General features: G+C 42.2%; 1 protein-coding gene across 1 annotated transcript in view; it reads right to left on the bottom strand.

Moving 5' to 3' along the window:
* Positions 1-15,226, bottom strand: part of LOC141732867 (M1-specific T cell receptor alpha chain-like) — a 341,791-nt gene that overhangs the window by 2,957 nt on the left and 323,608 nt on the right. The window contains exons 3-4 of the mRNA XM_074562313.1: positions 7,930-7,989; positions 305-568 (exon numbers count right to left, since the gene is read on the bottom strand). Of these exons, the coding sequence (XP_074418414.1) occupies positions 305-568; positions 7,930-7,989 (324 nt within the window). The remainder of the gene's footprint in view (positions 1-304; positions 569-7,929; positions 7,990-15,226) is intronic.

Here is a 15,226-nt window from a genome sequence, read left to right as displayed (position 1 = left end):
GGGCAAGCATAAAACAAGACCTAATTAAACTTTAGCACCCCATCGGACAAAGAAATTTCAACTTTATAGCCCCCACAGTGTGATGTTAGGATCTCTCTGCTGTGACTATACCAGCCTACTGACCCTTCCACCAAGGAGGAAGGCAAAAGAAAGCAGCGGCAACAAGGCAATATTCCTCTGGAGCGTGGGAGCATAATTTAGCATTTCTTGTGGGGTTGGGAGATGTGAACAAGTCCTGCTCATACTAATAGTACAGGGACCAGAGTAGCTCTAGACTTGCACACACATCCAACAATGCCATTACCACTTTCAGGATCCTCTCCTTCCAGGTCTCCAAGGTCCTTATCACTTGCACCACATTGCATTGCATGTTTCTTGTCCCAGTAGGTTGACAGGTAGCTCGCTTCTTGTTTGTTCTCGGATGTTGCCACCTCCACAATAGCATTTGTCTGCTTATCAGCTGACTTAAGAGTAAGCTTTTCAGGGGAGTAATCCGTGATAAGGCACATTTCCAAATCCTCATCATCTTTAGACGTCAGCCTGTAGACTGAAGGAGATGGAGTAATATCTGAAAATGGAGAAGAGAAGAGCCATTAGATGAGAGGACAAAGTCATAGTTCCTTCAATCTTAACATACAGACACTTAGGTATGGAGGTTTTTACATTATTCTAGTGGGAAGTTGCCTGATCATAGGGATCCTGTGCTAGGACACCTTTAGAGAACGAAGGCATCCAGAGCAGATGATGCAGGAACTACATGAGACTTACGTTGACTTAAGTTGTGTGGGAGACACAGAGAATGGCCAGACAGGATCACTAGAGCATCTCAGATGACACTCATGTGGGTATCCACAGCCTGGATGTCCATATCTAACCTAGTCATTCCTCTCTGTAACAGCTCATTTAACTCAACTCTGCAGCCTGGGCTTCCTTTTGGATCTTGGCCCGGATGTGCTCAGGAACGTGTATAAGAGGCAGAGAGAGCACTCTCTTCTTACCTCACTGCTATGACGTTTGTCTGAGGAGAATCCTGCCTTTCCTGCAAATGTGTACTCAAATCCACTACTGACATTCAAAATCCCACTTCCTCCACCTGTCCTGAGGGACAGTGGGTAAACTATCAGGTCTTAAGTGTGTCCACCAGTCCAGCTAATTTTGTTCCTATAGGAGAAAGCTAGGAAAGCCACTGCAAAGTAGAAACACATGGCTCCATTTAGGGGAAGAAAGATGAAACAAATGTTTCATTATGTTCCACCACCTGACAGTGCAGTGCAAGATCTTTTTACTTAATTTTACCCTGCAGAAGAGGAGTTTGGGGGACTAAAGGCTGCAGATATAAGACACCTGGGGTTTATTTCTGTGTTTTGCTTCAAATTCTGCTAGCAAGTCAGTTAGACTAGGATTTTCCACACATGTCAAAACACTACCTGTGGTTAAACTCTTTTTTTGCACATTTAGCTTTGCAAACTTGTACTCTGAGCATACATTTCATCTTGTCCAGCTCTTGAAGTCTGATTCTTTGAGAAGGTGCTTTCCTAAATCCTTGTTCATGCGTAATAGTAAATTTTGTTATGGGCATTGCAGTACTGTAATGATAAGCAGATGAAATGTCATTAAAGACATACTGTAGCCAAGATGCAGATGTGGGGCTCTCAGCAACCCTCTGGCTTCATTTTCCATTGGACTTCACAATCACGGGGTTGAACTGGAGCTTCAGTTCAGATTTATAAACTGACAAATTGTTGTTGTATAGGGTTGAGAGTTTAGATTAATATTTGCTTCATCCCTGTTCACACACTGTACTGGTAAATACTGTAGAAATATTAAAGACAGCTAAGCTCCCTGATGAAGAAGTTTTACTTTCTTCCCATGGGGGAATTTTGGACTAAATCTTGGGTTTTAGAAACTGTCTCAAAATCTTATGCAAGTGGAGACCCTAGTTCTGTCACTGAGACAGGTGCTTTTCATCTGTTCAATTACCAGATGTCAGCATCTTAGAGAAATAGCCATACTTCTTTATTAGTATGATCTCAGAAAAAAACCTAACCCACAAAGTCTAATGATTCATTCTCTAGCCCTGGTTTTGAAAAACCTGATGAGACCGTCTTTCCCCACTACACAGAATATAGTCTAATGTATATTCTGACTCTCCCAACCCCACTTCCCACCTCTCAAGCTCCCAGTTATTGTTTTAGAAATAGCTTTCAGTGATTATTTGTTAGGGAGAGGGAGACAGGAGCACATAAAAAGCTTGATGGTAGACCCCTGTATAAAATACAGATGAACCAGGGTCCATCATTGTCATGGAGTACGTGGATACAAATGAGCAGAGGAGGAACTGATCAAGCTCTTCTGCTTCTCTCTCATAATGAGTACTATGCTTTCTGAACATCTACATTTACTTCTCCCCAAATTAGGATGTTTTTCTCCCTTTCAATCTGTGCAATGCTTTTATCTTGAGCAGATAAAAAAATGAGGTCTGTCTTTTGCAGGCAGCTTCAGCAGCACTTGTTTTGCAAAATACTCATTTCTTGTTCTTGCTCAGACTGCTGACTTTGTTCCGGTACTCGAGCCTTTTTCCGTTAAGTTCCTTTGCATATTTGCAAACTGTTACGAAAGTTTGCAGATAGCTGTCTTGGTAAATATCAGCTATTATAACCACAGCACTGTGACCTATGTTTCCTGTTTTTCTGTCTTAGTGAGTTGGTGTATGTGTTGGAGATGCTGTATTGATATTTATGACCTGTATTTGCAGGAAAGATTGAGAAGTAAATCATGATACTCTGAGCTGTCCACCCTGCCTAATTTAATCTTTACTGAAGGATATCTTCCAAGTGGAAGGAAAGGAGCTGTTGGAATGCTATTTCTGACCAGTCTACAGAGAAAGCAAACTCCAGAGGCATATTTTGGGAAAGCACAGCCTGTTCCAACATCAGACTGAGATCTACACCTTTTTTTCCAAACAAGCTCCAGTAGAAACCCTCAACTGGTTTAACACACAGCTTGTGTTATACAGACATTTATCTCATTCTCCATTCCCTACAAAGCAAACTTTCTGAATCTCTGGTCAGATTGGAATTGGTGTGACAGAGGTCTGTGATCCTCTTACTATTCCTCAGCCTGTGACGTGATATTCCACAGCTGGAGTTAACCTGGAGCTATCACCCAACCCACATGAAATATATACTTACTCACACTCTCATACAGGCTAATCTTGACCCCAGAGGGGCAACTCCGGTGACTTAACAAGCACTTTAGTGATGTTTGTTGACTGTCCTCCAAAGGAAGTTCCAAAAGATCTACCAGAGGTCCTTTGTGAAATCTGCCAGCACTACACGGATGCTAGGATGTCTACAGTAAGACTAGATGTCCACATCTAGTACCTGAACCCTTCTCTAGACTTCCAGTGCTCGTGTCTGGAGGCACTCAGATAAAAGAGGCCAGGTCCTAGTTCCAGCCTCAGCCAAGTCATCCAAGGTACGAAGACTCTGTGCAGAGATTCAGTATTTGCAAATGTGAAACTCCTTCACTTACAGGGTTCAGGCATAATTCTGGTCTCCATCCCAAAAAATTGTTTGTCATTGCCTCTGTAATTACACTTGGGGAAGTCAAACTACCAAAACCAGCCAAGATCTTTCTCACAAACCTTTAAAGGGGAAGATTAACCATTAAAGGGGAAGATTTCTAGCTGAACCAAAACTAAAACTGAATTAATAGAGGAAGATACCCGGTATGTGAGGAGAAATCAAGTGTCCGATGGACTAAATAGTCCTCTAGTACCAGGATGTGTTCACATTAAGGAAAAGTTGAGATGAAGTTTTCTTAAATTTCATATTGGGAAGCAACACACTATTTGTGTTCATGTGTAGATTCATGCATCACCTAAACTGTGGGAGAGATTTACTATGATCTCTGCTGCTCCTTTCAACAATGTTAAGGGAACATTTTGGGGGGGTCAGAAGGAGCAATTCTGCTTACCTAATCTGCTCTTTAAAGCCCAGGTGAATGAGATGGCTTAACCCATCTGTAACAATTGTCTGGAAACAAAAAGACTTGAAGTGGCCGTTCATGAACCTCCTGAGAACCTCTGTCATTTTCACAAAATGATTTGCGTACTTTTTTCTTCCAAAATCACAGTAAGTTTTAATTGCCAGAACAAGTTTTCAATTTTATATGCCAGAGATTTAGTTTCTAGAAAAAAATGCATTGAATCATAGAATGGGTTGGGTTGGAAGGGACCTTTAAAAGTCATCTAGTCCAACCCTCAATTCAGATAATTTCAACTCAAAAAAAGAGAAACTTTCTCAATTAGAGATTAACTATTTATGTAGCACCAGCCAAAAAAAATCACATTTGTTCAATGAGTAAGAAAAAAAACTATGCAAAAGAATCAACTTAAAATCCCTCTTTAAAAACAGGTGGAAGATCATTTTTGTGTTGATATCAAAAAGTCAAAAGAACTTTTGATTGTACACTTGTGGAATTGCCTCAGATGTAGATGTCTCTTTCACACCAAAATTATATCCTTTCCTGATCAGTGTATTTAATGGGTATATGTAATTAGATAACTTATTTGGGATCATAGTCTTGTGCCATTTCCAGAAATTACTCTCCTAGCTCCAGTATCCCACGCACGCCAGTTTGAATCATTGCAAATACTATACTCTAAGTCATCTGGGAAATTCCTTCACAATGCACTGTGAAACTAAGACTTAAACATGAACCCAGATGTATCTCTGATTTTTTTTCCACTCAATCTAAGGCAAAACATTATCATTGTCCGACAGGACTCAGAAGTTAATGTTAATGATATGCCAACATCATTAACCTAAAACACTGATGATGCCATCTCATTTCCACTGTTCTCAGTCTCCCTGCTCCATCTTCAGAAGCACCCTCTTGAGAAATAATCCTGGGTTCATTTTCTTTCAGCCTTCACTCCTCCCTCCCCTCTTCATCTAGGGTTTATGTTCATTCTTCATAATGGTAGACCTATTCAGAAACCCTAACCAGTGGATATTGCTCCCACCTTCATACCTTCATAGCCTGTCCTTCTCCAAATCTTACTCACCTGGGTTGACTTTAAACCTAGTCCCTCTTCCAAACACAAATTTACTGTGTCTTTCAGTTTTCCGCTCAACAAGAAGCCTTTGCAACAAATTCCTGGCTACCAGCTGCATATTCCAATGTCTCCTCATTCAAAATATGTAGGAAAGCTGTCTACCAGAGGATGACAGACAAGATATTTGAAATTTCATTCCATCTTTTCAGGTTCCTAAAGCATTTTAAAATATAACCAAGGAAAGGAAAGGGAGTTACCACGCCTCACAACAAGTTTGGTTCTGCTTCCAAATACAATTTTTGTAGTTCCTGACTGCTCACATTGTAACATCAGCTTTTACAAATATAGAAGGGGACTTTACTTTCAGATTTTAAAACCAAAAAATCATGACATATTCTCTTAGGCTGAGAGTTAGAATATCCAATCTCTAGGCCATTAGTCAGAGTAACCTACAGCTATTATTTTAAAGATGCAAAAATCAAGTCTGAAAACTTTAATAGCCAGAAACTCTATAAAAGTGCTAAACTTTTTATGTAGCGTTCAGCCTTGTGTGAACTGCTTGCAGCACTCTATGTAACTCTATGCACCATGTTGTGACTATTAAACCTGTGTGAACATTACCAGCTTCTCTAGCTGTTCTTTCCTGCAGTGGGTCACTGCCACACCATAGCCAAGCACTCCTTGGATTCCAAGACAGCATCTCTATTCCAACTGGTTTTTGTCAAGGGAAGCTGAAAAGCAATTGGAACATGCTTCCATGAAAGTCCCTATTCCATCTACCCAAAGAACAAATGATTTGCCAGTCCTGGTGTTAATATGGAACAGAAAGCTCGAACTTACTTGGGGCAACAAGAAGTTGGGTCCCAGTTCCAAATGTGAGTTTCACATATCCCTGATTGGCACACTGGTGTCAATCTCTACAAAAATGTAGACTGGTTGTCCCAATGCATACTCTCAACCAGGTCAACAGACATTCCAGAGCAGGCAATATCTTAAGGAAGCAATGATGATACACATTGATATATCTCACAATCAAAGGACCAAAGAAATCTCCTAGAAAATTATCAGGGTCAGAAAGAGGGAGATCAAATAAAAAAATGTTCATTCACTCACTCAGTACAGTTGTGTATTACACCTTTTGGGGCAATACTAGGAACAATCTCTGTTTTTCCATCTGTAACATCACCTAAAATTCCATTTCATTGTGTCATGTAATTAGGGCTGTTGCCTTTCAGTCCAAGTTTTCTCCTGAATTTTTGACCGTTTACTGCCTACCTGGCTTGATCACCAGCAAGATTCCTTTTCCTAATGTCAGCTTGTATCCTTCTCCACCTCCCATAGTTCACACGACCCAGGAAACCATTGCAAGAACCCCTTTAACCTTGGTTATCTCCTTACAGGTTTCAGTGTCACATTGTGACCCTGTCTAGATCTTAGAGCTTCACAGGCAGTTGCAAAGGCAATCTCAGCCTTCTAACTCTGTTACTTTAGGATTCATATACTCTCATTTATTTAGATATGTGGTAGCAGAAGTAAGTGTTAAGTATGACCTTGGTGGGATTCTGTTACAAGCAAAGACCAGCTAAAATGATGATAATCACCATAAGTGGGTATTTTCTGAATCATAGAATCAAAGCATGGTTTGGGTTGGAACGGACCTTTAAATGTCATCTAGACCAACCACCCCTGTAAAGACCAGAAACGTCTTCAACTAGATCAGGTTGCTCAGAGCCACATCTAACCTGACCTTGAATGTGTCCAGGGATGGGGCATCTAACACCTCTCTGTGAAACCTGTTCCAGTGTTTCACCACCCTCATAGTAAAAACTTTTTTCCCTTATTTCTAGTCTGAATCTACCCTCTTTTAGAATCATAAGAGAATTTTAGAATCTCCTCATAAGACTTGTGCTCTAGACCCCTCACCAGCTTTGTTGCCCTTCTCTGGACATGCTCCAGCACCTTAATGTCTATCTTGTAGTGAGGGGCCCAAAACTGAACACAGTATTCGAGGTGAGGCCTCACCAGTGCCGAGTACAGCAGCACAATCAATTCCCTAGTCCTACTGGGCACACTATCCCCATTTTAGTTTAAAACAATTACCCCTTTTCCTATTGCTACAGGCCCTACTAAAAAGTTTGTCTCCAACTTTCGTATTACTCCCCATTAAGTATTGAAAGGCTGCAATAAGGTCTCCCCAGAGCCTTCTCCAGGCTGAACAATGCCAACTCTCTTTGCCTTTCCTCACAGGAGATGTGTTCCATGCTTCTGATGATTTTTGTATCCCTCCTTTGGACCTGCTCTAACAGGTCCATGTCTTTCTCATACTAAGGACTCAAGAGCTGGATGCACTACAGGAGGTGGCGTCTCTCCAGAGCAGAGTAGAGGGACATGATCACCACCCTCGACCTGCTGGCCATGTTTCTTTTGATGCAGCCCAGGATATACTTGGCTTTCTGGGCTGTGAGTGCATGTTGCTGGCTCGTGTCCAGCAATATAAATAGGATAACAATTCTTGTGTTTCAATGCACTTTCATCAGATTTATATCATCCATGACTTTGCTTGAGGCCAATGGAAGTGGCATGGATTAACCCTCAGAAGAAAACAAATTCACGACTTAGCTTAACAAGAGCAAAAACAGTCTTTGTTGTAGCTTATCACAGGAACGCAACTGATGGAAGAGCACTGAAAGCACATGCCTGCCTGCAGCTGCCTCAAGGCAGACTGCTTGGACAGCTGCTGTGGAATAAATTTGGCTGGTTAAAGTGAGACCTCAGGCTATTATGCCTTTGACAGCTGCCACTTCCCAGATCTTGGTGTTTATCCACAACAAACTTGCAAATCAGCCAAAACATCAGGATAAACGTACCTGGCAAAACCAGAAGTCTTGTCCCAGATCCAAATGTGAGTTTGTAACTACTTCCATAGTCACACAATAGCACAGGCCCCTACAATATCCAGACTGATATTGAATGGAATCTTCAATGGTGAAACACTCCACCAAAAGAAATTGTATTTATCTCTGCAATTAGACAGTTCCATCTATCTAGGACTATTATTTTCTGATTTTCTTTCCATGTGTTGTTTTGCATCTTTCAAACTCCCAGACACTTGTTCCTTAATATTCCCCTCCATCATATTTATTCCATTCTGTCCAGAAGGCTACCTGCATCACAAGTTCTATTCTTCATCTCATTCCGCATTTATTTAGTCTGTCAGTCAGATTCCTCTCTCAAAAATTAGTTTATTTACTGTTACTTCACAGCTTATCTAGTGTTTGATGATGAAGTACAAACTCCATCATACCATTCTCTTGGATTCACCATCTGAATTAGTTAAGAGTGATTCCAGAGCAAATTGGCCATTTAGCTTGTAAGTAGAAAGCACACTTCTTGGTATGAAATTTTTTTTGTGGCAGGGACACCATTGCTTATTCTGTCATTAACCACTGAGGTTTCAATATGCATTCAGGAAGCTCTTAGGTTCTACACTGTGACCAGAGCGAGATCTGAAGCAGTTGCATATAGATATGACTATAATGGTAAATTAGGGCACGTGTAAATGAACTCAGGCAGAGCCTTGATTTATAGCTCATTTAGCTTGTTGATAGCTCCATATAAACTTGAGTTTCTTAATTTTCTCAGATGTTTTTGAACAGCGTCAGGAGGGTCATTTGAAATATGAGGAATTTCCCCAGAGGTTTTCAGAATTAATAGTTTCTTTATATTGCTGTGTTTTTTAACTTTCAGAATAAATTATTTTGAAAGTGTCCTTCCGTTTTAAGAAATGGAAACATTATTTTGCTAGAGTAAATCCAAAGCATTTAGATATTAAATGCTCCTAAAAGTATTATTTTCTTAAGAAATTTGGAAAAAAATTATATATTTACAGAAAAATATTGGTGTTTCAGGATCTGCCTTACTTTCTTTCCCTTTTCAAAAGAGTTTCAGACAAGAGAAGAAGTGTGGGGGCTTGGGGGAATTTTTTTCAGACACTTGTGGCAGCAACTGCCAAAGCACAATGTTTTTCCTGCTTTTTTCTTCAGAGAAAAATATTTTGTGGTCAGGGTCACCTTTCCATCTTTCCACAAAAGTCATTCAGTAATGAACTTTGCTTCTTGACCACTTTCCCCTCTGTCTGGATATCTATTGCACCCTAGCTTTTAAGACTTCTCACACTGTTCTCCAGCAGTTTCAGAACTTCACTTCTAATGTTCTCCAAGCTTCATGTGGATGTTGAAGGTCAAGGTAATTTCACAGTACTCAACTAGTTGGCTGTGAATACAAATTTGGTATCATTCTCAGGAACAAGCTTGCTTCCTAAGCTTCCAGTATTTATATAATGCTTCACAATATTACAGAACCTATCCAGAACAGAATCCACCTATCATTACAGCTTTATTGAGGATCTCCAAAGCAAAGACCCAATATGTGCTTATATTTTGCATCTGCGTAACAAAACTAGGAGTTTTGTTATCTTAAAGTATGAGCATCCACATGCTAGAACAGTCTTTTTTACCTGCTACAGCTTTATGAGACTAGTCTCACCACTCTACATTTTGCTGGCCCATGCTGGCTTTATTTCCCTTTTCTTCTCCTCTACATGAGGATCTTTGATTTAGGATCCCACTTCCTGTTGACTTTCCAAGAAAAATCCTCTTGCACATATGAAACTTCCGCTATGGATAGTTCATCATCAGGAATAGGGAGGGGAAAATATATATGTAGCCATGGAAATCACTTGCTCTTATACGAGCTGAAAATTTATAGTCCTATTCCTAATATATTGTGGAATGATGAAATAGGCAAAATAACTTAAAAAATGAAATTACTTCCAAGATGAACGACGTGAGAATTCAGACGTACCTAGAGAAACTGCCAGTTTGGTTCCAGCTCCGAATGTAAGTTTGCCATAGCTCACAGTGACACTGTGACACTGTGCTTTGCAAAATGGTGCACTGCTCTGCATATACGCTGGATTAAGACTTGAGAACATGGCAATGCAAAATGCTTATTGGAATAATCTAACCAAGGTTATTGGCCTCAGCATGTATGTTGAAATAAACACTTCCTCCAGCCACATTCCTCTGCCTACTTAATCATTCCTGACACTCACTAGTCTAGCTATTGTCCACCACCTAATTAGTCACCTGTTCATTCTTTCCTCTGTCTCCACACAATAGCAGCATCTGTCAATCAGTTGCTTATACAACTTTCCAGACAGTGTTTAGAAGCTTTCTGACTGCTGCCACCAGTCTCACCAGTCTGTGTTACCTTTCTGCTCTGTTCTCTTGCAATGATCACCTTCCTTTGCAGGCTGCACTTCGTATTGTATTAATTAATACTTGCTGGGTTTCAGTGTGAGGGGGGGGTTCCACGACCAAACGTGGGCTTGATTCATGCCCTGAAGACTGCACAGTACTTCAGCACACAACAGAAATCTCCCCTCGATCTTCTCCAGAACTAGGTCTTCCATGGCAGTTTGGGTTCAGCAGTGATGATCCTACAGCTACACACGCACAAGCAAGCACTCTATAAGCGCAATAGTCAATTTTCCATCATCCAGGGCCACAGAGAAGCTGAGTTGCCCTAGATAGCAGAAGGAACTGAATGGCATACTTATTTTGAGAAGGGCTGAAAAGAATAATACAGAAAAATCAAATATCAAAACCCGAATTCAGGCCATGCATTCACAGAAGCTTGGAGCTGGGATAGCAAATAGAAAAACAAGAACAACAACAAAAACTTCACCAAAAAACCACTACAACCAAATCCCAAAAAGAAATCAGTTGGAGCCAAACTGGGGTAATTTAGACAAGAGTGTCCAAATGCACGCTCCCAATTTGCACAACTACCTAGTTTTGCATGATAAAAGCTGATGGAAGCTCTGTAAACCAAGTCATACCTAACTGGAAAAATGCATTCACACACAAAATGAGATCGGGGCACAGTGCATCAAAACCTCACTCACTCATTACTGTCAAGCCCAGCGTCCTTCCTTAAAGTCCACCCGTAAAAGAACCCTGTCCCTGAAGAGCTTGTAAAATCTAGGGAGTATAAGATCATAGCTAATTCATTGCTTAATGAGTAAACAAAATCCAAGCACCAGTGACACCTCTCTCCCATTCTTCCTGCAAAACCTAGAGCACAATTCAGTCTGCTCTCCATGCCGAAGAGAAAACGGGATTTAATTTCTGAGAAAGCTGAGAGAACACCTAAGCCACGGGTGAAGCATTTACAATTCCTTTCACTCTCTTCCAATGGGGAAAAAATATTGGTTTGGCAGTCTTCTACAAGAGCTTGACTTTTCTTACCTATTTTTCCTTCTGTGAAAGTCAAAAATATCCTGAAGAATCTACAACTCTGGCTGAACTTGAGATTAATTACTGAACTAGTGAAAAATTTTACTTGAGGTTTCTGATTCCAATGCTCGGGAAAGCTTCTTAGGTGTGAGTATAAACTCACAGTTTTCAAAGGAGGAAAGAACTAATTATTTTTTTTCTTTCCTTCGGGATTGTTGCATTGTATATCTCCAAACCCAAGCAGCTAGCAGGAATTCCCCCCTTGTTTATAGTTAGCGACCAATTTTCTTACCCATCATTTTATTCCAGATGAAGGGAAGAAATAAACTACAGAGTTTTCTGTGACTAGTTTTCAAACCTGAGCGTACCTGAGCTACAGTTAGTCATTTACCTAACTTGCAATGTTCCCGTGCCTGGAGAAAGAAGGTGGTTAGTTCCTACTCCAAACCTGAGGTCATTACACTACTGGAAGGAAAGGTTTTTACATCTTATGTCACAGGAGAGCTCCACAGCTTGTGCAATTTACTTCATTCCTCTGAGGACCATCTTTCCTCTTTTGCAATATCCAGCAGATACTACGGTAACCAAGAGGTCACTGTTATGACTTTTTGGCAACAGCCAGCTTCTGAACCGCATTTTGCGCCTCTCTTAGCAAACATTAACCTTGCGCTTGGGTGGGTTGAATTTTTCCACTGAACAACTCAGTGTCCCAAATCTCAGAAATCTTACTTGCTTTTACCACGAGCCTGGTTCCATGTCCAAACGTAAATTGGTAGGTATTCATAGACACTGTGTTGTCTGCCAGAGCAAAAACCTCTGCACACTCCTATCCACCACAGACCACCTGGACGACTTTCCTCAAGGAAATCCTTCCATTTCTCCACACAAACGCTTGCAATGCATTACGTCTTACCTACGTGTCCACTGCTTGTTCTTCTTCCTCCCCACAATACAGTCCCATTAATACCACAAGGAAGACTCACGGGGCTCTTCCCTCCCTTTCCACCTCCATCCTTGACAAATCCAAACTCTCACCACTCACTAAAGACTGTTAGATTCTTTTCCACTTCTCTCTTCTTGGATTTCACTTCCTTCTTTTCACTTTTCACTTGCTCCCTTTCCCTAGGATGGACGCTTTCCTGGTGCACATTGGTTAAATAGGAAGTCTGCCACTTCTTTCCAGGGAATACTAAAACCATCCCAAATTGCTCCACAGAGCCACTACCCTCTTGTTTTTGAAGACAGAGCACAGTGTCATCAGTGTTGCATCTGCCTTGACTCAAAGAAGAGACAGCTCACCTGGGGCAACGAGAAGTCGGGTCCCACTTCCCCATGTGAGTTTTCCCCATCCTCCAGCATTAGCACAGTGTCACAAGTCTTTACAAAATGGGCCTCTTCATTCAGCCGCCTCAGTGCCTCTTGGAGGGCTTGGATACATCCAATCGTGGATCTGCCTCTGAGAGAAACTATAAATACCCACACAGTCCTGCACGACCTCCTCCAGCCTCTCTTTGCCAAAGACCTTCTTCACTGTTCACATGCATGGGAATAACTAGATTTGATTACAGTCACCTCAGGTATGAGAGATGGGAAGAACCTACTCCTGAGTTGGCAGGAAACACTTCCTGATCACTGTTCCAAAGACAGTGATCAGGAATGGCAAAAGGGATGTGAATAACATGAACCCAGTCTAGGGTCAGAGGAATTGATGAAGTCCACCTTCCTATCCAGATTTCCATCTACAGGTGGCTTTTTTACAATGCAAGAACCGTTTCAGTATTTAAATCAGTACTATGCATTTCAACGAGACAATCCCTTTTCTTGCCCAGTCACAGCACAGCCTTTGGACATCATTGTCAGAGATGAGATTGCAACACACAGGCATTAACCCACTCACTTGGCCAGACGGTGACTTTAGTCCCTGAGCCAAAGGTGAATTTGAGGCTGCTGTCACAACAGCAGAGCACTTCACAGAAACCCTGAAGTGCTGGCTCCCAATTGGCAACACCTCCACCAGTCCAGCCGTACTGGCAGCCTCTTCCCTTACATCCTGGGAGAGCGGGATGCTCACTCTGAAGTGAAAACCTGCTGCATTGCTGCAGAGTAGATCAGTGGTGGGCAATTTCACTTGCTTGGCTTTCTTGACGGTCCTTCCACTTCTGCCTGTCACCGCAGCCACCTCACGTTCCTCCTTTCACTGTCCACACCCTAATTAGGCTGAAAGCAAGTGTCATAATGATCTGGTTATGCTCAGAAAGACAATCTACCTACCTAGAGCTATTTCACATGACTCTCAGGAAACCTTTGCACCAAGCAACATCAGAGCCTTGCCCAAGTACCCTGAAAGTTCTAAGGGAAGGAATAGAACTCAACCCCCTTTACGATCCCGCACGGCCTTACAAAGCCATACACAGGTACTGAGCACGAGTTGGTCAAGCTGTCCATATGTCCTAAACCACCACACTTCTGTTCCTGTTGGCTGGCGGACTATCACCATCCTGGATCACCATGTCCGTAGCATCTTTCTCTAAATAGCAAAAGTTCAACATCTGGAAATGTTTCTGGGCACAGGACTAAACTGAAATAGCACCTATGTTCTACTTCCATTCTATAATGTGACGCAGACACAACAAGTATATCTACAGGGAGGTCCAGTGGACATTCAAGGACTTTCGATAGAAGACACACAGGAAAGCTGCACACTCACTGGGTGTGACGGACAGTCTGGTCCCTGAGCCAAAGGTCAGCTTGCCATAGCCAGTGCCATAATCACACAGCATTTCCTCCCATAACAAAAAGCCCAGCAACCTTCTCCAGAAGCAGTACCTCTCCCCAGTCTTTTGCCCGTCCATGTCTAGACTTGGACGACTAGTGGAAGTGTGACATAAGGCAGGAGGATCCCAGGGCAAGAGTGGAATATGACAACCTGGCTGTGTGGGATGAAGCCATGGATGGGGCCAGAACTAACACACATGACTTCTTCCTCTCCCTTCTGTCCCCACAGTGTCTCCAGGCTCAAGGCCTTGCAGAAAACAGAAAGCATAGGAGCAATCTTGGACTTACATGTCCTAACAGTGAGTCTTGTTCCAGAGCCGAAGACTGTTTTATATGCACCAGCTCCTGTGGTCACACAGCATTTTCTCTCTCAACAAAAACCTTCCCAAATACTTGGCAAAGCTGAGCATCCACAGACTGACTAGACAGTGCTGAATGTCACTGAGAGTCAGCTGCATCCTGAAGTGAAGACCCACCACCATCTGTCTGTGTGATCAAGAGCACCCCTGGACCTATGGATACAAACCCTGTCTGGGAGGACTGTTCCTTCTGCCCTGAGCCAAAACTTTTCCTGGAGGAAGGCAGGTGGCATGTAACCCCACAGCTGAAGAGCTAGAAGGTCAGGAAGAGAGATGCTGGAAAGCTTGCTGGGCAGTGGGTATCTTTGCCCCACATGGAAGGAGACTACTAGAAAGTGGCAGCACTTACTAGGCAAAATGTGGAGTTGTGTCCCTTTGCCAAGTGTGAGCTTGTTGTAGTTCACACAGTGTTTTTCCCCTCAACAAGAACAGAAGCTCATTTACCTCCTTAGTGAGAAAGGCAATCCCTGCTCTTGCGGAGCCTGAGGTGCTGGCTTTGTTCCCCGTAAAGAGAAAACTTTCAGCAGACATCCAGAAACGCTGTACACTGCAGTAAACCACTATCCACTGGTGCACACTTCTGCCGCAATAGGTCTGGTTCTCTCATTAAGTAAAAGACGGGCCCTGATCCTCCTGCTAAGGGAAAGAAGGGCCCAGTAAAGCACTGCTCAGGAAAGGCTCAGGACTTCCTGGACTCTGTCAGAGCCAGGAATGAGCCTGCTCAGATCAGA

Source organism: Larus michahellis, chromosome 18 (assembly GCF_964199755.1).
Source record: "Larus michahellis chromosome 18, bLarMic1.1, whole genome shotgun sequence".
In the NCBI taxonomy this organism is placed as follows: Eukaryota; Metazoa; Chordata; class Aves; order Charadriiformes; family Laridae; genus Larus; species Larus michahellis.
Note: the sequence above shows the minus strand (reverse complement) of the source record. Positions and strands in the feature narration are given on the sequence as shown.